Source organism: Exophiala oligosperma, assembly GCF_000835515.1.
Source record: "Exophiala oligosperma strain CBS 72588 unplaced genomic scaffold supercont1.34, whole genome shotgun sequence".
NCBI lineage: Eukaryota > Fungi > Ascomycota > Eurotiomycetes > Chaetothyriales > Herpotrichiellaceae > Exophiala > Exophiala oligosperma.
Window position 1 is genome coordinate 8798 of NW_015622851.1, and position 24511 is coordinate 33308.

The 24511-nt window shown below is 48.8% G+C and overlaps 8 protein-coding genes across 8 annotated transcripts; 2 read left to right on the forward strand and 6 right to left on the reverse strand.

Annotated features, from left to right (window-relative positions):
• Positions 1–866: 866 nt before the first annotated feature.
• On the reverse strand, positions 867–1374 carry PV06_11464 (uncharacterized protein; the record flags this gene model as incomplete). Its single annotated transcript, XM_016413149.1, has 2 exons — positions 867–1056; positions 1109–1374. The coding sequence occupies 2 exons, from the start codon at positions 1372–1374 to the stop codon at positions 867–869; spliced, it is 456 nt and encodes a 151-aa protein (XP_016256459.1).
• Positions 1375–3167: 1793 nt separating this feature from the next.
• PV06_11465 (uncharacterized protein) lies at positions 3168–3866 on the reverse strand (the record flags this gene model as incomplete). Its single annotated transcript, XM_016413150.1, has 3 exons — positions 3168–3196; positions 3253–3475; positions 3528–3866. The coding sequence occupies 3 exons, from the start codon at positions 3864–3866 to the stop codon at positions 3168–3170; spliced, it is 591 nt and encodes a 196-aa protein (XP_016256460.1).
• Positions 3867–5839: 1973 nt separating this feature from the next.
• On the reverse strand, positions 5840–6503 carry PV06_11466 (uncharacterized protein; the record flags this gene model as incomplete). The annotated part of the gene is made up of 2 exons (XM_016413151.1): positions 5840–6110; positions 6163–6503. The coding sequence occupies 2 exons, from the start codon at positions 6501–6503 to the stop codon at positions 5840–5842; spliced, it is 612 nt and encodes a 203-aa protein (XP_016256461.1).
• A 1742-nt stretch (positions 6504–8245) lies between these two features.
• On the forward strand, positions 8246–9868 carry PV06_11467 (uncharacterized protein; the record flags this gene model as incomplete). The annotated part of the gene is made up of 1 exon (XM_016413152.1): positions 8246–9868. One exon carries the CDS (start codon positions 8246–8248, stop codon positions 9866–9868), a length of 1623 nt encoding a protein of 540 aa, XP_016256462.1.
• A 3739-nt stretch (positions 9869–13607) lies between these two features.
• PV06_11468 (uncharacterized protein) lies at positions 13608–14081 on the reverse strand (the record flags this gene model as incomplete). The annotated part of the gene is made up of 1 exon (XM_016413153.1): positions 13608–14081. One exon carries the CDS (start codon positions 14079–14081, stop codon positions 13608–13610), a length of 474 nt encoding a protein of 157 aa, XP_016256463.1.
• A 548-nt stretch (positions 14082–14629) lies between these two features.
• On the forward strand, positions 14630–15513 carry PV06_11469 (uncharacterized protein; the record flags this gene model as incomplete). The annotated part of the gene is made up of 3 exons (XM_016413154.1): positions 14630–14917; positions 14962–15318; positions 15364–15513. 3 exons carry the CDS (start codon positions 14630–14632, stop codon positions 15511–15513), a joined length of 795 nt encoding a protein of 264 aa, XP_016256464.1.
• Positions 15514–17927: 2414 nt separating this feature from the next.
• On the reverse strand, positions 17928–19247 carry PV06_11470 (uncharacterized protein; the record flags this gene model as incomplete). The annotated part of the gene is made up of 1 exon (XM_016413155.1): positions 17928–19247. The coding sequence occupies one exon, from the start codon at positions 19245–19247 to the stop codon at positions 17928–17930; it is 1320 nt and encodes a 439-aa protein (XP_016256465.1).
• A 1723-nt stretch (positions 19248–20970) lies between these two features.
• Positions 20971–21744, reverse strand: PV06_11471 (uncharacterized protein; the record flags this gene model as incomplete). Its single annotated transcript, XM_016413156.1, has 1 exon — positions 20971–21744. The coding sequence occupies one exon, from the start codon at positions 21742–21744 to the stop codon at positions 20971–20973; it is 774 nt and encodes a 257-aa protein (XP_016256466.1).
• Positions 21745–24511: the final 2767 nt, after the last annotated feature.

Below are 24511 nucleotides of genomic sequence, written 5' to 3' on the forward strand. Positions count from 1 at the left end.
AAGATCCCCTAGCACGGGATCACTCGGCCTATCAGCATTCACCGACTCGCCTTTCTGTACCATTGACACGTCACGAACCCCTGACAAAGGCATTCGCACCACTCTAGGTTTTTATCAAAAAATTTCTTGCAAAGTTTGACCAGCATACGCTACGTAACATTCAGCGGCGGCGCCTAGCGAACGACACAAAGCGCCGACTTTAACGATACCCATTTCAGCTTTTACTGACCAGATAATCGATCTCACGGGCGACTTCTCGATGAATAGGCTGGTACCTTGCGGCATGAAGAAGTGGCAAGATGCCCCGGGCACCATGAATCGGCCATCAACCCCGTCTTTGCGTCGGAATACGTCGACGGCCGAGAGGCTCATCATGTCATTCGGTACTTGATCGTTATTTGGCAAAGGGCGAGTGTGACGTCTACGTGTGACTTGTTATTTCACTATGCAGCCGAAACGACAGACAATAAACGCAACGAATGATCTATGTGACACAAAAGTAGCCGTTATGGTTTTTCTGATCCGCTTCGAGCCACATAACATCTGCAAAGACATGAAGGAAATCGTCGAAACTAGCCGGAGGGTTCAAGAGACCGTGCAAGCCAATCTAAGCCTCTCCTTTGTTGAAAAGAAGTACGTCAAGTTAATATCTACCCTATCTTAAGTCCAATACTACCTTTTCAGTAGCTGCAATGACCGTAGCAACTACAATCCTTATCGTATGCTGTCAAGTCCTTGAAATATTCTTCAAAGCTGTCGTCATAGAGCTTGAGTGTCACAGAGCTCGACCTGAGTTGATTCCAACCGCACGAGGACGTGGTGGCGCTATCACTAGGATCAGTGGCCGAAACACCCGCAGACACGGCCTAAAATTGGGTTTGCTGGCTTTGACTAGATGGCATGGTCGCCTTCTCGGTTCTCTCTTGCGCATTCAAGTCAATATCTCGCGCTGGTCTCGCCAAATTCGATCGCCAGTGATGCTTGTTGACTGGATCTTTTTGGTAGACATTGACCTCGAAGAACTTGTTGTGAGCATCGCACTTAAAGTTCTTATAACTAGATTCCATCTATCAGGCAGCGAGCTGAGAGTGGCACTTGATATACTCACGTGTTGAGTTTCTGGAAGTTGGCTCGGATGAGTTCGTCTTCATCAACTTCAACGAAACTGTTGTCACTAGCCCCTTCCGAGACGAAGTATCTCTTCGCCTCCAGTGGCCCGTAGTTCACTTGACGTACTAGCTGTATGGCATATGACCAAGTGACAGCGTCTGTGTCCGCGGCGTGACCTACTGCAGAGGCCTTCGGGAAAGCAGCCCATGCCAGAAAGGCCGTAAACTTGCTCTCGTGAGAGAGATGTTGTGGACGATAGGGCATAATTGAAGCGCAACAAAATATTGGGGAGTCCATGTCTGATTTCTTGTTTGATCACTGGGTAATGCAGCTGAAGCATTTACAGAACGAGATTTTAGACTAAACAAGATGGCATGGTCGTGTGTGAACTTTATACACTCGATATAAGGCAGTGAAGCATCACACGTGTCTGATCTTCGTCTACCTGGCCAACGTATTTCCATTGGCTGGATTTGGCTTTATGCAGCTAGGAACGCCACGCAGATTTTGTGGCATACCCGCATAACACAACCAATCATCACCTCCTATTTGGTGCAGCGGTGAGCGTCCCATACCTGGCCCGGAGGAGAGATCAAACTTCTCTACGTGTATATAAATACGCGTGCTCCTGCCTGTGCAATCGAGCTTTCTGCCTCTTTTTTCTGTCACAGTTTATCCAAGCGGACTTCCCGCACGCACTCTTTGCCGTCAACCAATCCTCTCCTTCAAGCTTTGCTTCCGTTGTATTGCATGGTTATATTTTGTCCACCTTTTATCCCGTCAGGTTCTCGTTAATCCCCAAATTTTCTCGTAGCGAGACTCTTTCATTTCTGATCAGGAATCAGAAGGACCGCTAGGAGCCAACTCGCATCTTCTAGAACAGACTCATATATATCCTTTCGTGGTTCCCAGTTGGATCACTTCCAGCAGCAACGGCCCGCTTCCAGAATACGAACATGAAACTCCTACGGGTCTCCAAGAACCTGCTGGACAGGATGAAAAATTTCATGAGCAGCAACGGCAAGCACGTCATATCGAAAACGAGCACTCAGCCGGCCTAAATGCCCCACGTTCCACAGCTACATCGACCCTATTCTTTTGTCTTGTATGCGAGGGAGCTTTTACCAGTCAAAAGTCATTGAGGTGAGTGCTCCTGACAAGGCCATGTGCTCCTTTCATACTAACTAAGAGGTAAAGTCGCCACCTCCTGCACCATTATCGTCCATTGAAATGCACTACAGCGGGCTGCAGCAATTCATTTGCTCTATGGACGGATCTTCAAGCCCACATCAATGCAGTCCACACCCTAGCACCATGGCAACAAAGATGGTTCTGCAAAGTTTCAGGATGTAAGGTCAAATTGGCAATAGAGGGCACAACACATAAAGACAGCTTGACACGGCATATGAGAACCCAACATGGGCGGTGAAAAGCTCGAATAGCTAGAGAGCATGAATTCACTCATTATCGCTGAGGAAGTAATTCCAGAGAGTCATGTGCGGAGCGACCAAATTTTAAGTAGAAAGTCGCTGACGTTTGTCGATATAAGCCATTTCTAATTCTCATTCTGATACTAGCTTAGACAACTTTTTTGGTGCTGTTGAAGCGGAGCCGGTTGGCAGCGGTTCTATCGACTTGAATTCCAGTCCTGCAGGTCAGAACCAGTACGGTGCTGATGGACTTGATTGCCGATTGTAAAGGGTCGAGATTTTTCCCCAACATCGAATGTTGTCGCCGAATGACCTGCTCGATTTCGATCGTACGTCTCACAAGGCGCAATCGCAAGAGGGTGGAAAGCTCCAAACCGTGGCCCTGATAGGATGCGAAGTCTCAAATTACCAGGCCCGGCCACATATCCCAACACTAGAAGGACATAGTTACATAGTCGATCTGAAAATGTTTAATGCATGCACCAGGGCCGCAGCGTTAGCTGCGATGGTCGAGGCAGATTGCTGAATCAACCTGGATTGCATGATTCTACGGCACGTCATTCGAAGTATAAAAAGGGCGTGTCGGCCGTCCTAGAAATTATGTTCTCTTTCTCCTATCCTCACACATTATTCACGATCTTCATGCTTTCTTGAACCTAGCCACTTTCTCAGAGCAATTCTGAAAAAAAAAAATGGCACGAGCAGTGCCTACTTCGTCTGGCCCACGTAATTCCCCGGCCGGGGCCGAGGGTTCGCATGATCTCACTTAGATGCACGGCGACATAAGATAAGTTGGCCTTGCTCGTGTTGCCACCGACGGTCGCTTCAAAGTCCCAGTCCAGAATAATTTTTACCACCCCATTCACTGCCAGTCGAATACCGCCAATGCGAAAGCTGATCCCGAGTGAAAGCAAGTAGCGCACGGCGGTCATGGTCTGTACATGATCAGCGGCTTCTGTAAACTGATTGATTGGCAACAGACCATACGTGTGACATGGCTGAAGCGACCTCTTTGATAGAGAGAGGAATGGTGTCGAATATGTCCAGCTCCACGTGCTCATGCTCATAGGCAACGAATGTCTCAGCAGCGATATAAAGTGCTAATGGGCGGATGACATTGGGGTGGGCCATGTCCACGAGTTTCCGAAAGCTGGGCAGAACCGATTGACGCACCTCTTGCACGACTGCAAATTGGCGACAGGCGCGCTGGCGATGCATGCCTATCCATGTATGAGCTGTCCGGCTCACGGGCTCATAATCATGCAAAGGGTGGCGGTCAAGGTAGATTGGCATAGAAGCCTTGACGCAGACGATACCTTTCTCCATGTCATACTCTACCATGTACACAAACCGATCCACACTACTGACTAAGAGGCGACGACGTCTTAAACGACAGGATGCTAGGCAGAGCGCTGTGTAGAAACTTTTATACAGTTGGCTCCTCGCTCTTGCAAAGTATTGCAGTTCGAACCATGCATATACGGCATTGACATCTCTATACACTTCACTGTCTGTTCTTTGATCCCCCTCCCTTAAGACCAACCAAAAGTTGTCGCAGCAACAAATCCAGAGGTTAGATTTGCATAATGCGTTTGTAGCGTTATGATCAAAAACTGGAGACAGTGACACGCAACCGGACCATACGCTTTGCGGCATAGCTTAGGGCACCAGGTCCAGCTGGGCAAGTTTTGCACAAGTGGCCCCTCTCCCCACGAGCCTATTAGAGCACGGTTCGGCTCGCGACCCACTTAGCTTCTTCTATCCTGACCAATCTTTGCGTCTTGCGAAGCAGGCGCTGTACCTTGCGAGCCAACGCCACCGAGACTGTCCTGGCATGCTCCATCGAATCTACCTCGCGGCGTAGTGACGAAATTTGGCCCAACAACGAATCTCGCTCTGTCGTGAGGGCAATCAAGTCATAATGCTCCTGGTCTTCGAGTTGATGGGACAATTTGCGGACCAAACTCTCGAGTTCAAACGAGTCTGAATAAACACTGGAGGTAGGTCGTTGATGAGACATACAAGTCTGAAGAGGGTCTAGATCCGTAACGCCGCAGCACGCCGCGGTCAGGAATGCCTGCTTTTATAATCTGTACTTGGAGCATCGGCGGGTGGAAATGATCTGATAGCGGACTTTTGGACGAACTCGCCAAAATGTCCACCCGTCGTCGTATTTCAATGTCTTCTCGGAACGTCACGCGAGGAATTTATTCTCCACTCATACGACTCACGCATTATGTCGCCTCATGCCAGCTCTCAGCCTCACGATACCGGGTTTAAAGAACCTTTTTGCAAATGTCAGGTTATTGTACTATGCATGAAGATTTTACAGGCTGACGAATTTGTTGAATGACAGATAGAAACACTACGTTTCCCCACCCTGGAGCAAACACAAATCAACCCTGGCTTTCAGCATCGGACGTTGAGTGGACAATGGACAAGCTGAGACTGCGCTTTAAGAACAGAGGACTTCCAGGTACTCTTGAAAGGGAGCCCACAAAGGTGCCGGAAGTGACCTATCTCAAAACAGACACAAGGCACAGCAGACACAGCCTCCGTGCCTTCGCAAGATGTGTCAGATGACAAAGGATATAGTGGCCCCAGCTCGCCAGACAATGAATTTACGAACGAGATAGATTCCGGGTCAGAGCAACACGGTAGTCACGGCCAAGAGAGCACCATTCAAGTTTATTCGGCCGGTACGGAGACAGACTCCATTCATGACGATCAAAGCGGAGAAATCAAGGCCTCAGAAATCATAGGGGCAATCTCTCCTCAGCGCAACGTATCTTTTTTATCTTTCCCCGGGGATTCTACAGAGAACGTCCCTCTTCACACAACAGATAGAAGCATACCCCGGGAGGCTGAACCCGAGCTCGAGCTCGGCGCCGTTGATGCTCCCCATGATACCTCAACGCAGCCTGAAAAGCAAGCATTCCGCAGGGCGTGGGGGGATTTTGCACGACGATCACTGGTATTGCTAGACGATCACTGGTATTGCTAGATGGTCTTGAGTTTGTCAAGTGCAGTTGAGATAAGCTTCTTCTTAAAATTCAGCACAATGTTACATCAAAGAAATCATGAGGACAAATGATATCATGAAGAGTGGCCACTGTACAGTACAATAACGGAACACGGGTGTTCAAAAATGCGAGTTTCATGACCAGTCATCTCTCAGGGGCTGCAGAAGCTGAGAAGAACAACATCGCGGCATGCGAATAACAGGAATCTGAACCGTGACTATATAATATAAAATCCCGAATATCACACAGGTGCATCATGTATCGCGGCCTCCGGTGTTATTTTCTTCTCGCTGACCTAATCAGGGCAATACCGTAGTGGGTTGCAGAAGAAGAGGCATTAATTCTTCTCCCCCATTCTACATCTTTTTTCTCAATTCGAGGGATCAAGATGATGTCGTATATGATGAACACGACAATCGAAAGCGTGAGCCAGGCACCAATGACGCAACCGGAAATGATGGCAGTAATTGACCACTGGCCGTGCCTCGCCGTGTATATGTTGATGATGGTCGACATCAGTCCCATGGCAGAATTGGTGAGTGTAGGTCTTGGAGCATCAGACAGATTCTGGGACTGGTTCAGTCTGGGGCCTCACTTACACAACAGTGTTACGTTTGACCCAGTAGTAATTGTGCTGGCACTTCCACCACAGCCACCCGAGGCCGGCTGAAGCGATAAAGCAGAAAACAGATGCCACCACGATGAGGGGAACATAGTGCACGGCCATCATGACGGATGTCTCAACTTTTCCCGTGCTAACAGCGCCAACGTGGCTAATAGATGCATATGTTGACGGAGAGATTAGGTAGCCCGCTAGAAGCACTGACGAGAATCCAGCCGCTGCTGTGGTGTAGATCCAGGATATCTGATCGCTATCCCACAGCATGTCGCGGTGGAGCGATGTCCCTTGACCGTGGATGACTTGCCTCGGTTGTTGCATTGTTCGGAATTGTGACGGCGTATTATTCTTGAGGTATATATGCTCTTTAGCCGGCGCCCGACTTTCTTTTCTATGTCGAGTATGCTCCACCGTCAAACATTCTGATGGGATGTCTTGATGCGGTCTTTCAGTTGTCAAGAACCCATCCGTCCCTTGAGGGTGCACATACTTACGAAGCACACATTCTGTTCTGCGAAGGTCTTGAAGTCGTGCTAATGTATATTTCAGACAAGGGACGCGGACACGTTCTCGTCGCCTCAGCTCAACTTGCGAGCGTAATCCTGAATCATGCGCACGCTTGGAAATTGTTCGACGAGAGTTGAATGCGAACGATGGGTAGCAATCAACAACGTTTGATTGTAAAAGTAGGTAGAGCACAGCTACGACCACAGTGACTCGAACTTTACTCCATGCGCGAATACTACGTCTGCAATTTCATCTTCCAGCTCCCATGTCGGACAGTCATGGCCCTTCCACTTGACTCCAACATGTATGATACTGTTTGATGATTGATAATGGCCAAGGATAGCTTCGATGTCACAAGGCAGAGTGGATTCGGAGATTCGCGGACGTTGGTGGATGTCTTGCCACCAGCTCAGCTTCTCACTGTCCTCTTGAACCCAGAATAAGTTCTCTAAATGGGGCCAATCCCATCGAAAATCTTCTTCTGCCTCAACTCCTTTAACTCCATAAAACGTCCTTTCACCTGCTTTGAAGGTAAGGAGAACGTCGTCGACCATGACTTGACGACACCACGGGACCTCAAAAACGGAGCCGCGGAAGCGATGGGTGGCGGCAAGCATCTCGAGGATAGAATATACTAATAGCACATGACTCCTTAGGTCTCTTGCAATGACGTTGAAGCATTCATGATATATAGTTTTGACGATGCTCAAGGCTTCAGCCCCTTCTTCACAACTGGGCATGGAATGAGATAATATGCGTCAAAGCGCAAGAATCTTTTCCATGCAGCGTTCGTCGTAGCAAGTTAACGACAAAGGCTGAAATAGACACAATGCATCAAGGTTTACTTCTTATAAAGATCTGGCTAGGTCCTGGCATATGCAACACGAGAAACAACCATGACTGTTGCTCTACAAAGTCCGTGCACCACCTCTGGTCACGTCCCCGGCGGACACTTACCAAACTGCTCAACTCGGCTTTGCCATGCATCGTCTGTCATTCTTCCGCAACACACCTTGACAACGATCAATTACGCCCATGGCACTGGCGTAGCAAATCTGACAGCCCACGCGTTTTCGACGTCACCACCCCAACCCCCTATCGATAACTCGACTCCAGGTTCCTCGCGCACTGTTGGTGTACTCACCGTCTTTCTCTTGATCCTGTCTATGATATTAGGTAGATAGAATTACCGAATAGATGAGTTTGTCCATTAAAATGCGTTATTGATTTTACTCATATTCAGCAGGCGACGTGAATCGTAAAACGTGGCCTTGGCAACCTAATGAATGAGTGAACAACAGTCCACACGGAGTGGCATTTAAAATCTGAAGCAGCTGGAATACTAGAAAACCCTCCAAAGAAAAGAAATAAATTAAGTCTGTGTTGAAGTGTGACGACAGTGTGAATCAACCAGTTATCCACAAGTCGTCATTGTCTCCCCCTCTATCTCCTATACAAGGCAGACGTTCCGCTACAGGAGCCTTAGAAAACTCATTCGCTCTTTGCTTTCTGTACTGAACAAGAACTCCCAATACTCGTGAGAAGTCGTCGCCGCCATGCTGCCTGCCATCGTCTGGATGGCTCTGGGCATTCAGATCTACGCTCTTGGTGCCATTCATGGCGGATCAATGGCTGGGAATATTAGCTATACTGCCCGTCTCAACACTGCCGCAGTGTCGAACTACAGATCTGCAATGGTCCAAGGAATCACGACGAAAACGCTCAGCAATTTTGGTGGCTACAGACAATCGCTCGTAGGAGATGAGGCTGACACGTCTCCTACTCAGGGTTTCGATGGAAAAGCTACGGTATTGACGTCTCCATCTAATGCGCAGAGAGTGAGGTCTAGCGACGCCAGCTTTTTGACCGCATCAAGCTTCCTGTCTTCGAGAACATTTGCCTCGGCGAACTCCGAAACCCGAACCGAGCCAGAGACCACCGCAAAGTCTCTGAGCCCCGCCATTAAGCAAAGCACCTGGGCTGCCGTTTCACGCCTTTCTAACCCAATCTCTACAGGGTCCGCCGATAAACCTTGGATCCTGGAGACCTCGGTAATGACACACCAAATAACTATCACCAAAACCATGGCACAGGCTGGAACAGCGTCAGTTGACTCGACGCCACCGGATTCAACAGCCGAGACCCATTCAACCCCAGTCCTATGGTCCAGACCAACGCCAGTTGTGTCAACAAGCATGGACTTCACTGCTCCCGCGATCGTGACTGTGACGCAGTACACGTCAACATCATCTAGATCCTCGGCGTCTGGATCTCACTACAGCGTTGTCTCTTTGGAAAGTCTCCAAGCAGCCACTTCAGTGATACAAACGAGTCGCAGCTCGATACGGAAAACGGCAACCTCATCATACAATTCCGTGCTATTGTTGTCATCAACACGTCCACTTCACTCGTCGAGTTGGTCTTCTTTCGTGACAAAGATTGACTCCAGCTTGTCGCTCTCCAGCAACATTCCATTACTGCCTGCCTCGAGACAGACCGGTGCTCGGTTTTCTGAAGCTGCTGTAAAAACTTCCGGTGCCGGACCAAGTAAAGGCACACCAACGATCGACCGAATCCCCACGTACTCACCCTTCATGCACACGAGCGCAGCCGTCATTCTGCCTGATCCAGCCAAATTCCGTTCGTCGATGATACACGAGAACATGAACATTCCAATTCACACGGCGACGTCAAGTGATTCAACTGCTGCGCCCGTCACTCAGGCACCAACATCTGACGTCACAACTTCGTTCGGGCCACACCCGGACTCTGGAAGCTCCGGATGGACTCGTCAAACCACATCCAACGCTTTCGGGTTGACCAACTTTGCGACTGCAACATCAGACGGCCAAAGCTCTGTAGGTAGTGGGGAATTCTGGACTAGTACGGTAACTTCCACGGCCAGTGTCATTGTGCCCAATCACGACCCTTTCACGGCCAACGCCGATGCCGTGAGCACGGAAAAGCAGAAGAAGACCACCGTTGGTGTTACCGTCGGTGCTGTTACCACTGGCATGGCGTTCATCGTTATCGTTTTCTGTTTTGCTAGCCGGCGCAGACGTCGAGCATACTCATTTAGGCGTGCCGCTTCGGATTCCGGCAGCGAGAATACGCTTGACTTTCGATGCGCCGGCCTGGGAGCCGCTACACAACTGAGCGAGACACAAAAGTTGCATTAAGCATCTGGAGAAGGTCAGGAACAATACAAGTGGGATGTTGGTTCCAACATAGGCAGCAGCGGGATTACGCACCCCTAGATGGCAACAATGTGCTCACTTGAGGCACTTGCAATTGTACTTTCAAAGCCAACGCAAAAGGTGCAGGTGTGTGGTGTGGCCCGAGTGAGCTGACCTCGATGGATGCCCTGCCGCCTCTGTGGTCCTACGTTTGATGCCCGCGAACCTGATCGACAGCAAGGTTATTTTGCCGCATCGATAATATTCTTTCCTCGACCGTGCCTTAGCATCGAGAATTTCACTGCTTGGGAGCTCAGGTAGCATCTTGTCTTTTTGGCACCTGCATGAAAAAAAGGGGCGTACGAAGACTAAGCCTTGAGGCATCTGTAGGCCACCTTTGTTATTTGGGGCGGCCCCTACACCCTCTTTAGGATTGGTCGGCGCTTATCCTGCCCATACATCGTCGACTGCAGCAGGCGCTCTCATCACGTGCGTATTTGGCTATGCGAGCCGCGCCGCAACCGACCCGATGCTTATCCGTAATACATGGTAGGCTCATTCAGCTGCAGGGGGCTGCATGACGGATTGTTATGAAACCTTCGTCGGAAATCCATAGAACTATGGCCCTATTATCGTTTCTTTTGTGTACAATCATTTGTTCCGATAAATTCATCCTATGTCCTGGACAAAGCATTCACTACCCGCAACAAATCCTGTTTTATTTCTCGGCAAAGTTTTTGGTTCGACGTGTATCTGTTGAGTAAATGAGTGCTCCAAATTGCTGAATTTTGTAGGCAGCGGTACCCTTACTGGTTTTCCGGTTGGTTCTCCAAGTTTGTAATTCTTGGCGCTCCGTTAGTTTGATCCTGCAGGCAGCGGAGAATGACGCAACATACTGATTCTGTTCAACGACTTGTCAGCCATCTCAGCTTGGTTAGAATGAATTGACGGGGGCCTTACAGCATAGCCAGGCACCTGATGTTACCCGGATCGTCAGTACCGCCTGTTGCCGAGCCGCTGTACGGCACGCTTTGAGGGGCCGGAAAAGAGTTTGTAATGTCTTCGATTTCATCATTGGTGTTCGAATGTATCGTGTCAAATGGTGGTACCGAAGCCGCTACAAGCGAAGTATATGGGCTAGGCGGTCCTTGAATGGAACTGGTCGAGCGGCAAACCACCGGCGTTGAGGGCGGCCGTGGAGCCAGCGGGGCCAGGCCTGTATGGGCCGGGCGGTTGAAACGGTCCGACGAAGCCATTTTTAGCCCATAAAAACGTAAACCTCAGAAAGACCGGTCGCTAATCATTCTGTGCTTGGTTCTTCGGTCTTCTTCCAAATCATCGTGCACAAGTAGGCTTTATATTTTACAAACGTCGACCCGACATTCTGGTTCACCTCGAGGACAATGATGGTATTGATGCCATATTTGTGAACAAAAATTGTTCATGCGGCGCTTAGGGGGCGTTATCACATCAAATCCGCCCAACACGCGATTCTGGAGTCGTCGACGATGAATGTGGATACTACAGAGTAACCCGATATTCTGTGCCGCAAGGTGAAGCGAAGTTCTCGAACCAACAGTGGCGCGACAGATTAGACATGTAGGCCCCTTGTTGGACGGCGGGGCAAAACATTGCGTGTGCACAGAGAGGAGACTAGCAGACCCCAACGGCTGCCATTGGCTGTCTTTGGAGAATGTATATCCATCGACAATCATCGAATTTACTCGACATGCAAATATACAAATGCGAGCAGAGACTTACCGAATTCAGCACGAATCACCGATGCAGTTGGTTTTGACTTGAACCTTGTGGAGCCTTTCTTCACAGTTCTTCTTCGCTTTGTGCGTTGTATTTTGAAGTGCTTACTGTATGGCTTCACACCACTGTCTCCAGATTCACCAATCATACACTCAGGACCCCCTGTGGAGGCTCGTATTGGGAAAATCGCGTTGGGTGGTTTGGTTCCCCTCAAGACTGCCAACCAATTTTGCGTGGTGATCTTTTGCCTCTATTTGTGCCGTTGGCCGGTTTTTAGAGAGCTTATCGTGACAGGACGCGGTCTTTTCCTCAGGCGAATAGTCTTGTGGAGCTGAGGACTCGTCCCAAAGGCAACCGTTGACAAATGACACTAAGATCAAAAAGCAGACTGGAATTATTACCATCTCCATCCCTGGTCAGTTTTTGTCACGCCAAAATGACTACAACCGGACAAAGGGCTAGATTGCCAGGCTGTATGACGCTACGTGAATCCTTCGCTAGTTTCAATACTGGTCGCATCGACGAGGTGTTGTTTTGACGACTTTCCGTTGGGTGTTGAGAAATTGACCTCGTCATTTGTGGTGGCCCTGGGTAACCTGTGCTCGATCGCAGGCAACTAGACACATTCATTTAACATCCTGGCCCTGTCTTGCCTATTACCGTGACGTCGATGCTATGTAGTCAACCCTTGTAGCGGTTGCTGAACCCATCCCTCTCATCCTGAACATGAAACAATCCAGCATTAGGAGTCGAATCTCGCGCTGCCTCGGCAAGGAACGTTCTAGGTCAACAGAAGCTCTAGAGTTTGAGGTCAGAACGCTCAGACCGGAAGATCACAGCACACTTATACTCAAGGAACTGCCTCAGAAGCAGCTGAAGACACCCCATCGGGAGAGAATTGAAGAGCTCACGGAGGAGATCCAAATGCTCTATCGGGAGAAACAATATCACGAGGCCCGTAAAGACCTGCTGTTACAAATCCTGCCCATTCTTCACTATCATACGCATGGGCAGTTTTCTGTCATTCAGGAGTGTTTAAGTTCCGTTGAAGCCCTTGTCCAGCAAGAGTAGGGAATGTTTGTTTCTGAGTGGTGGTGGAAGGTGTTTTTACATAGAGACCCACAACAGGCTAAGGAGGTTCACGCTTTTCTCTTGTGAGTAGAATCTGGGTAGTGGCCGAACTGTTGCGTGTAAAAAGTTCAGTTTATAAAATTTATTCCTTCTGTCGTTTATAACTTGTAGCACATGAAGCAACACACGTATAAGAATGCTTTGCCTTTCGAGAACGGAGCTAGCTCTGTCCTGCTATTCGAGCTGAAATGGTCGACCGTGAACCATGCCCCACACAATCGCATTACCATGAAGCGGTGCCCGGCTAAGGCCTTTCCGACTCGGCAGTTTCGAATTTCGTTTCGATAAGCCTTGTTACACCAGCCAGTGCCACGGTAGACAGCATCATACTCGAGCGACGGCATTCCAGATGGCTATGTCTGAGGTTGGTAACGGCCAATCGGTTGCATTGATGATGACGATAGGATGATGGAGAAGCCGGCATCCTCGTTTAAAACTTTCGGCTTTGAATTGCATGTACAATTAATACAGTATTCTATAACGATTCAACGAGATGTCACTACAGTATTCCATGCTGTCGCTTCACGTGTACTGTAAATATGCCTTAACAACGTCTCAATTGGATGTAGAGCTTGAGGGAACCACTCTGGAATTTGACTAGTCTAGCATATGGTATTGTAGTTCAACAAACATACCACACTATTTGAGCCAAAAGCACACCTAGACTTTATGTCAGCCGCCGCCATGTCTGCCCAATTAAAGTCATGCTCCTGTACAATTGCGTTCTCTTTACACTTTAAGGACATAACGAGCTTTTTGCGGGTGCTCGAAAAGATTGTCTCCGGAGCCCATCCAATGCTATGATCTGACCAACATGTGTGTTAGGCCTGCTCTCGAGTCATTGTCAATGAGCTCAAACCCGCATCAGGTTTCCCACAACTTGTGAAAGATCGTAGCAGACTTTGTTCGGCATCATCACGCACAGGGTCACCCACACCTCGCCATCTCTAAAGTGCGGCATCGACAAGTTGACAGACAACAGCGGCTTTGCGATCTTTGAGTATAACTTGCCTGCCACAGATGCAGAGACTGCGAACTGCACACTAGCCCCTGTTTCCATCTTCATGTCGCATCCCAGCCTATGGTAACCTGTGATTTCGAAAAGCCCAAGCTGTCGAGGCTCGCTGTAAACCCACTCTCCTCTGTCCTGCTGATCGTCGTCATCTTGTGGCTCTCCCGCCATCGTCAACAGGATAGTGGCAGCCTCTGTTCCTATTTCCGATGCCTCAGATCGCGGGGCCTCGGTCTGGTGCGATGAGTTGATCCTGTCGAAAAGCTCCTGTTCGCCGTAGAATGACTGTTCGAATATGTTGGTGGAGAGGTCCATGTTGTTGCATGAAGTGTGCGAATTCGCCTTGCATGCAGCCGTCTCAAGGAGAGCAAAGAGAGTGCATCAGTAGATGAAATCACTTACGGTCGTATAGCGACGCCCGCATTTGACCTGGCAGTGGCTGCAACATATATATATATATATATCCCCTCAACCCATCTGGTGGTTCCGCGTCGACCTGCGTATACGTAATCCTACAACTCCAGTTTGGGCACATCAAGTCCGAGGCTCTCTTGCCAGAGATTACAGCTCGACTCTGCCGTCGCATCCCATGACCCCCACACAGATGTGCCTAAAGTTTCACAGAAGAGAACGCTCTTGATTCCCCAAGACGGCCCTCTCAAAGGCTGCCCAATCAAATTCGATCTTGCCGGGTGATCTGCTACCGCTCTCTGCGTACGTAGGCTGTTCTGTACGTCTCGGGTGATCTCGCTCTGAGCTGTCGCATTAATGAACGCGCCTGGTGCCGCTCTCTTGAGTATTTAAACACACATAGGCTGCCCTTCCGGTTCGGCGCTTTCTCCCATGCGATCATGGTCTTCAAAATGGCTCTCGTCCACGCCGTAATGCTTGTTGCATGCGGTACCGGTATTGCCGCATTCATTCTTCGAGTACTTGTCCTTTATCTTGTGCATCGTCGCAGACATCAAGAAGATCAGTCTGAAGAGATATTGAGGCTCGAATTTCCCCGGCTATTCAAGGCTCTTCTGTCCAGCTTGGTCCTTTCTGAGCTTGGTCTGCTTGTCACATTCGGTAACTTCAGCTTGTTGGGGGTGGAAGTTCTGACAGAAGGTCTTCTTGGCTCTCTCATCCTCTGCAGCATGATCGACCAGGTATGAAACCCAGCCCTGGTGCTCGGCGCAGCTGACGTCCTTAGTGTGTCTGGCTGGGAGGAAACTGGCTTATTGGGAGGATGGCATTCCACCCAATTGGGTTATTCATCATCTTTGCACCGTGTTTTGGGGTCCTCCTTAGAGGTCTAATCTCTCAGCTTGAGCCCTCCGGGCCAGGAAGTCTCTCAATCTGGATCCCGTCAATCCTTTTCCGCGCTGGCATGGTGTTACAGTGGGCGACGTTTCTCTGGGAGCGCAGGAAACAATCGACTCCTAAGCTGAGAGGTAACGTAATGATTCAGCTTGTGGCCACGGCTGCTCTCGTTGCCATATGCGGAGCGCTCGAGACCCGGAGCGGACGCTGGGAGATGAGCCAGTCCCCGCAACTTGTTACGCTTTCGGTAAGTCCCCCTCTAGGACTGGGAGAAGTTTCTCTGACAAGTCAGTTCATATGGCTCATATATAGTCTGCATGACATTTGCGTGGGGATTGGCTCGCTATACTCTATGTTGAAAGTCAAGTGGCTTTATCGAACACGGTTGACGGGCCCAGGTGAGGAGCTCAGGTCTATGAATGGGCAGCAGGTGGGATCCTGAGACTGGAACAGAGCTTAAGAGACGGCGAGAAAGCTGTAAAATACACAAGGCTGTGCTTTCAGGGGGATGAAAGGTTTGGATTGGTCATTTGGAAGAAGTCTCGCTGCTCGAAACTCCTCTTGGAGGCGTTGAAGATCGCGTACACATCTTACCCAAGCATGACGATGTAGTTTGCGGTAAAATAGCTGAAATAAAATATAAATGGCTTGGGTGAATGGCCAGTCACGTAAGAGTGCGTCGTTTATAGCGTACATACTGCCATTCTATCATGGTTGTCTTCTTTGAGTCCTCGGTTCATGGCATGTCTCTTTTGTCGAAACATTGCAGTGCCCTACCCTAGATCGGGCTCACCAAGATTTGGCGGCACAACCTACCAATTGCCAAACTACGTCAGCTCCTGGCAACACGTTCTTGCAAAACCACTCCCTCGGCCAATTTTACACATGTCAAGAAATCTTCGAGCTGACATCACGCGGATGAGCGAATGCCAGATGTGCAATCCAAAAAGACACAAATGGTCATGAGCGTCATGAAGTTGTCACTCGCAACTGAACAGAGGGCTTGACGTCAGCGGGGCCAACGCCATCAAAATACGCTTCATAAAGGCAATGTAAGCAATGACCCAAAGGCTGGGCACGTTTCAAATTTGTACACAAGCCTACCCTACAATATGGAATCGAAGCAAGCATCTTACAGGTCACAGCCATGGCCCGAGCCAAGATTCATACTGAAGTCACAGCGCTCGCCCAGTAACGAGTCAAATCGCACCCAACACGATAGATATGCTGGAGACTACGGATATGTTGCCTGCAGGCCGCCCCAGGCTGCTGGTGTTGCACCTCTGCCGTCTACGATGAGATCGCCTCACAGCCTCCAGCAGGCTTTCCATGGCCAACTTGCGCCTGCTTCCGCATAAAGAACGACGAGGGATGTTCCTGCGGTGGCACACGCGCAGACGCCGCATTTCGAAGGCCTTGATACTCAGTACTATACGAGCAGGACCAGCGAAGTCTGCCATCATGGAACGGCCTCGCTTGAATTGGGTTGGCCTGCTGCCTCGACAAAGGCTCGCAATCGAAGAAATCGAAATGAATGCCAGTTGCCATCTTTTCGCGAACTTATGGAAGACATAGATCGTTACAGGGTAGGTGAAGTCTAGGAAACGACACGGCGCTGTTTTACTTGCTAATGCAGGCCCATGCCTAGGCATCGCACCGACCACCCAACCGTCGGTCGTCGGTTCATCGCAGGCCAAGCTTGCATCGATCAACCTAGGCCTCCGACGTCGTTGCCGCACGTAAATGGGTCCATCCACGGGCATGCCACATCTAAAGGGTAGGTCGGCGTCACCGTTCAGCGAGGTGGCCATATGCCAACAGTCCGTGTCCATTAACTCTGCGTGTCGGCGATTCTTCAGTATTTAGGGTGACACTGTGATTGGCTTACTGAGACGCAGCATGCCCAACGCGGAGCAGGTAGAGCTGGAAGGTCAATGGAAGAGGAGGCCGTTTCGCACCTGGTTCGGCTGGGAAGAATAATGGTCTATATGGGAAGAATAAATCGTGCGTGCGAAAGTCGACAGACGCCTTGCTCGCGACTGCTTGGTGGTTTTTGTTTTGGGTTGAGGCCGTATTTTGAGGCTATCGCTATGCCTGATAAGGAAAGTGGGATGTTTTGTGTGTTGTTCAGGGGTAGAATAGCAGCCACGACCATTTGCCGTGTGGTGATAAATGATGCGCCGTGCGACAGTTGTTCTTTGTACATTATCCCGTACATTTAATTGGCTACAGATGACTGAAGAAATCGGCGGGATGCACACAAGTAGACATAGCAACGGACTTGGCAAATCACGTCTCCGGCCTACTATCGCTCAAAGAGGTCTTAATCCCTATAATAACGCCAGAGAAGCCACAGCAGCTATTACTTATCGTTGACGGCCACGGTAGTCACGAGAGCGATGATTTTCTACACGAATGTATCTCGTTTCTCCACCTCCACATGCCTCACTATGGTTGGTCTCATGGGTGGTAATATACTCCGTACTAAGAGGGTTCGTTCAGCATTCTTTTGGCCTGAGAATCACGCCAGGACTCATCAAAGTCCTCGCTCGCATCCCTGTTAGCCAAAAGGTCATCTACAGGGGCAATAAGAGCGCTAGTCCTCGCTTTGGTAGTTGGAATATGATGGATCTTAAATTTAATGCCGGCGCGTCAGTAAATAGTCATACCTAATGGTCTCGCTTGGCCTTTATGACGCAGCTTTTATAATAGGGTGGGGCGCAAGGCTATTAAGTGCTATAAGCAAGGATGATGAGAACTATCTAATTCTCCTAAATATAGGACTATAGTACATGTAAAACATTACAATACAGAAAGCTCAAAGACCATTGCATAAAATCTCCAGAACAAAGAGCCCTAGAACTCCTCGTCTTCTACTTTCAACGCTTTCCCTCTTTCCAAGCCAGGTCGGCGCGCAGCACTCTGCTGCTTGGCCCAATTCACATGTCTCTGGTACTGTTGACACGCAGTCGTGATTGCCACGTAGTCGAGCTTTGATATTGTCTCACCAGGTTTCAAAACCTCAATGTCGCCCATTCTTACTGGACTTTTGACAGTCAAAGTTTTCTTGGCCCTCTTCTCTCCTTCGGCATAATTTTTCCAGTGCTTCTCCACAGTTGTTCTTTTCTCCCACGAATGGACACCGCCGTCCTCCGTAGGCCAACGAACAAAAAATCTGTGGACGGGACGCGCCATCCTGCCAGCATTCGTTTTCCAGTTTTCATAACATATGGTCTCCTCGGGAGTCATCTTTTTAAAGGTCATCCATATAATCTTCTCGATATTTTCAGCCCTTAGAGGAATCTTAGGCATGTCCGGCCTGTCGCCATACGGTATTTCTGGCCGACCTCCTTTTTTACCGCCTCTGATCTCAAAACGCTCTTGCCCCTTAGGTCCATACCGGTAAGCATCATACACAACACCGCCGCAATGCTTGAATTGCATCTCAAATGTACCGTTGCTTGGATTTAGGCCCTTGTCGTCGTCCGGTACTGCGTATATATCTGTCGGTCTAGGAGAGTCTATACGGCTCGCACTGGCATGAGAGGATTCAGCGTGATTCAAGAGCAACTCATCATATTCGCGTTCAGCAGAGGCTAGAACTCTTTTCTGGTCCTCGTATTGTTCGCAAAGCGTTTGGTACTCTGATTCTTTACTGTGGTCGCCATTTTCAAACAATCTTTTTACACCCGTGAGATCCTGTGTAACCCTGTCTCGCTTTGCTCTTTGAGCTTCTACGACGGATTTCATTTTCTCTAAGGCTGCTGAACCATCGTCTACATGGTTTGACCGACGGTCGGTAGGTGCGGCCTCGTCTTCTTTGTGGAGGGTTTTTCCGTCAGCCGAGCATGTGGGCTCTGTTCTGTTGGGACGGCTGCCATAACCAATTGTCGCACTGCCTTCATCGAGTTCATCGATCGGCATAAGATCGGGAGGGCTGGGGCCGCTAGTTTCATTTACTTGCTCCTCCACCTGTTTCCCTTGGGCCTGTGCGATCAACGCACGAGTTAAACCTACTTTTGTAGAGTCTGTTTTCGCCTTGGCGGAATTGGTGTCTTTTTGGAGTCCTCCCTGGGATTGGGACCTAGTTCTTCTGTGGGTGCTAGCCGGCTGAGTTTGGCTTTGCTGTGATGGCTGATTCGTATTCGCCTGAGAGTTTGATCTTGTATGAGCCATGGCGCTTGAAGAACATTAGTTGCTTGATGGTCACCGTGATAGATGGGTAGTATATATAGTTTACCTGAATTTTGAATATGTCCTGTTGTCTGTTAAATAGCGCTTCCACTATAAACTACCATACTCCACCACATACTGAGGTATCACGCTCGAGTTTGGGCTAGAAAGTACCAAGCCCGCAATATGTTGTCATATTAGAGGTGCTTACGTATCTCCAAAAGGAGCAAACTCACTTTATTGAGGGGCAGCTAGTTGACATCGCGAGGATGCAGTCAACTTCCTGACGAAACCGCACGGAAATACCATAGATCCAGCTTTCACTAATCTATCTCACGCTGAGGCCATTATCGAAGATTACCTTGCAACTAGCTCTCCGGGTCCCTCAGGTGGCGAATCGAACAAGGTCATCCACAGCCTGCAAGGTTTTTGACTTTTCGACGAACCGATCAAAAGTAACATTGCATGTTTTAGCACGCGGTCGCTCGAGAAGAACAACAACATCTGATAGGCCTGCGGCAAGACTACAGGCCTGAGCGGTTTTATTCTCGTCGATACCGCGTTCAGCACCGTAGCCGCGAAGCATCTTGATTACCACTATATCTCCTTTGCTGGCTATGCACACAGGCGGCGCTTTTGGTAGAACTTGTACCTCGCAGGGAACGGGTAGGCCAAGAACGACATAGTGATGAATTCCGTCAGAGTCCGTGCGTTTGGCGTCAGTTTTGTTTTGTGTAGGGAGAACAGGGTTGTAGAGCCCAAATAACACTTCTGAGCCATAATACCCGAGTCATCAGTTTTACGTAGTCTAACCTCAACAGCTGTCTAGTACGTAACATACAGTGGACAAATTAAGGTAGATATAGTCTGCAGAAGTACGACCGCACGCTCAGACATGTGTAGCTACCGCAAAGTAAAATTCGGAAAAGCAGTATTGCTTAATGCTGCAGCCCTGGGCACAGCCAAATTCAGCCTCACATATCTAGCTTTCTACTGTCCGTTCAAGTTTTTATTTTGTGAATTTCATGGGAATGAAAGTGTAGTAGTGAGTCATATGGTGACGATGCTGATTGACTAAACAAGCCATCTATTACTCTGTCTCTACCTGTTTCTTTCTTCATCAATCGTCAAAACAATGCAACACGGTTGTGCTTTATTGCTCTTCTTCCATTAATTGTAGCACGTAACAATAAAAATAGCTCAATTAAGACCCGAATTCGGAACTGATAAAATTGCCCTATGTTCACTCGCACGACAATATCAGCCGAGTTGGAGTGTGCGATCTAATGTAGTTCTGCAGTCAGATGAGCCTCCACTGCCCACCCGAAAGGGTTCACTCTTCTCAAACCGTTGACTCTTTAAATAAGTTTCATGTCGACCGCGTTGTTGAATAACTTATTGGAGAATCTGTTTCCCGGATTGAAGTTGAGTAGTCTCTCGGCTCAGCTATTTGACTTCTCGTAGAACCTAAGTGACGTTCGAAGTGTTTCTCGCTTCTAGAGGTTATGAATTGAGACTCTATATGAAGTAACGGCTTTCTCGTCTCATCTTGTATTGGTAGGTTCTGACAAAACCTGGGTTTCTTCTTCCGACTCCTAAAGTTCGCGTTAGTATCTGCTGCCCGGTTTGTCGGCTGGCTTTAGTTCGCATCATATGGTTCGATGGACGTTCCCGCTGATGTTTTGTCGTTCGAGCCCTCCTTGTCGGGTTTCAATCTCGATCCAGCTTAGGGCAATTTCACAGGAAATGTGTTACAAGGCGTATTGTTCAGCACCTTGTCGTGGTCCTTCTCTATTAGACTTGCAAGGTTGTCTCCTTCGTTCTGATCAAGTTCCTTGCGTTGATCAAGTAAAGGAGAGTAACTCTTGACGTTGATATTTTCAAGGTATTGTTCTTCCGGTGACTCTATTCCGATATTTGGCGATGCATATGTAGCTAAGAGGATACTGGATGGCTCCTTGAATGACGGGCCTTGGTCCCTCGCTGTCTCACTTTCAGTCCGAGGCACGATGACGTGGCCTTCAGGGTGCACATTTGATGGGAGTTCCGCTGATGAGTGACTAGGCAGTTCACTACCGCCTATGTTTGCAGCTGGTGCTCTGGGGTTGAGCGACAACCATGCGTCAAGGTCGATGCCCTGCGAAGCAAGCTCAATCTCGGGCTGGCTCTGGAGGTGTGGTATCAAACCGCTATTTGTCCAGATCGACGATGTGGGTTGAGTGTAGTTGTCCGTTGAGCTGCTACCATGCTCACTTGATGTTGCGAATGAGAATAAAGGCCAAGGGGATGCCATGGGTTGAGCGTAATTGTTCATTGCCCTAATACCCTGCTCAGTGGATGTTGCGAAGGAGAATGAAGGCCAAGGAGGTGCTATTGCTTCCTGTGAGCACTTCAAACCGTCTTGGAACCCCTTATCGTAGGCCTGCTGTAGTTTACTAAGGAAGTTAGACGAAGCATCTTCACCCGGTGGGCCAGACGAAGTAGGCAGTGCTTGTGCCATTTTTTTTTAAAAATCGCTCCGAGAAAGTGGCTAGGTTCAAGAAACCAAAAGAGCGATGAAGATCGTGAATAATGTGTGAGGATAGGAGAAGGAAAACATAATTTCTAGGACGGCCGACACGCACTTTTTATACTTCGAATGACGTGCCGTAGAATCATGCAATCCAGGTTTCCTCAGCAATCCGCCTCGACCATCGCAGCTAACACTGCGGCCCTGGTGCATGCATTAAACATTTTTAGATCGACTATGTAACTATGCCCTTCTAGTGTTGCGATATGTGGCCGGGCCTGGTAACTTGAGACTTCGCATCCTATCAGGGCCATGGTTTGGAGCTTTCCACCCTCTTGCGATTGCGCCTTGCGAGACGTACGATCGAAATCAAGCAGGTCATTCGGCGACAACATTCGATGTTGGGGAAAAATCTCGACCCTTTACAATCGGCAATCAAGTCCATCAGCACCGTGCTGGTTCTGACTTGCAGGCCTGGAATTCAAGTCGATAGAACCGCTGCCAACCGGCTCCGCTTCAACAGCACCAAAAAAGTTGTCTAAGCTAGTATCAGAATGAGAATTAGAAATAGCTTATATCGACAAACGTCAGCGACGTTCTACTTAAAATTTGGTCGCTCCGCACATGACTCTCTGGAATTACTTCCTCAGCGATAATGAGTGAATTCATGCTCTCTAGCTATTCGAGCTTTTCACCGCCCATGTTGGGTTCTCATATGCCGTGTCAAGCTGTCTTTATGTGTTGTGCCCTCTATTGCCAATTTGACCTTACATCCTGAAACTTTGCAGAACCATCTTTGTTGCTATGGTGCTAGGGTGTGGACTGCATTGATGTGGGCTTGAAGATCCGTCCATAGAGCAAATGAATTACTGCAGCCCGCTGTAGTGCATTTCAATGGACGATAATGGTGCAGGAGGTGGCGACTTTACCTCTTAGTTAGTATCAAATGAGCATATGGCCTTGTCAGGAGCACTCACGTCAATGACTTTTGACTGGTAAAAGCTCCCTCGCATACAAGACAAAAGAATAGGGTCGATGTAGCTATAGAGCGTGGGGCATTTAGGCCGGCTGAGTGCTCGTTTTCGATATGACGTGCTTGCCGTTGCTGCTCATGAAATTTTTCATCCTGTCCAGCAGGTTCTTGGAGACCCGTAGGAGTTTCATGTTCGTATTCTGGAAGCGGGCCGTTGCTGCCGGAAGTGATCCAACTGGGAACCACGAAAGGATATAGATGAGTCTGTTCTAGAAGATGCGAGTTGGCTCCTAGCGGTCCTTCTGATTCCTGATCAGAAATGAAAGAGTCTCGCTACGAGAAAATTTGGGGATTAACGAGAACCTGACGGGACAAAAGGTGGACAAAATATAACCATGCAATACAACGGAAGCAAAGCTTGAAGGAGAGGATTGGTTGACGGCAAAGAGTGCGTGCGGGAAGTCCGCTTGGATAAACCGTGACAGAAAAAAGAGGCAGAAAGCTCGATTGCACAGGCAGGAGCACGCGTATTTATATACACGTAGAGAAGTTTGATCTCTCCTCCGGGCCAGGTATGGGACGCTCACCGCTGCACCAAATAGGAGGTGATGATTGGTTGTGTTATGCGGGTATGCCACAAAATCTTGCGTGGCGTTCCTAGCTGCATAAAGCCAAATCCAGCCAATGGAAATACGATGGCTAGGTAGACGAAGATCAGACACGTGTGATGCTTTACTGCCTTATATCGAGTGTATAAAGTTCACACCCGACCATGCCATCACATAAATTGTTTAGTCTAAAATCTCGTTCTGTAAATGCTTTAGCTGCATTACGCAGTGATTAAACAAGAAATCAGACATGGACTCCCCAATATTTTGTTGCGCTTCAATTATGCCCTATCGTCTATAACATCTCTCTCACGAGAGCAAGTTTACGGCCTTTCTGGCATGGGCTGCTTTCCCGAAGGCCTCTGCAGTAGGTCACGCCGCGGACACAGACGCTGTCACTTGGTCATATGCCATACAGCTAGTACGTCAAGTGAACTACGGGCCACTGGAGGCGAAGAGATACTTCGTCTCCCAAGGGGCTACTGACAACAGATTCGTTGAAGTTGATGAAGACGAACTCATCCGAGCCAACTTCCAGAAACTCAACACGTGAGTATATCAAGTGCCACTCTCAGCTCGCTGCCTGATAGATGGAATCTAGTTATAAGAACTTTAAGTGCGATGCTCACAATAAGTTCTTCGAGGTTAATGTCTACTAAAAAGATCCAGTCAACAAGCATCACTGGCGATCGAATTTGGCGAGACCAGCGCGAGATATTGACTTAAATGCGCAAGAGAGAACCGAGAAGGCGACAATGCCATCTAGTCAAAGCCAGCAAATCCAATTTTAGGCCGTGTCTGCGGGTGTTTCGGCCACTGATCCTAGTGATAGCGCCACCATGTCCTCGTGCGGTTGGAATCAACTCAGGTCGAGCTCTGTGACACTCAAGCTCTATGATGATAGCTTTGAAGAATATTTCAAGGACTTGACAGCATACGATAAGGAGTGTAGTTGCTACGGTCATTGTAGCTACTGAAAAGGTAGTATTGGACTTGAGATAGGGTAGATATTAACTTGACGTACTTCTTTTCAATAAAGGAGAGGCCTAGATTGGCTTGCACGGTCTCTTGAAACCTCCGGCTAGTTTCGACGATTTCCTTCATGTCTTTGTAGATGTTATGTGGCTCGAAGCGGATCAGAAAAACCATAACGGCTACTTTTGTGTCACATAGATCA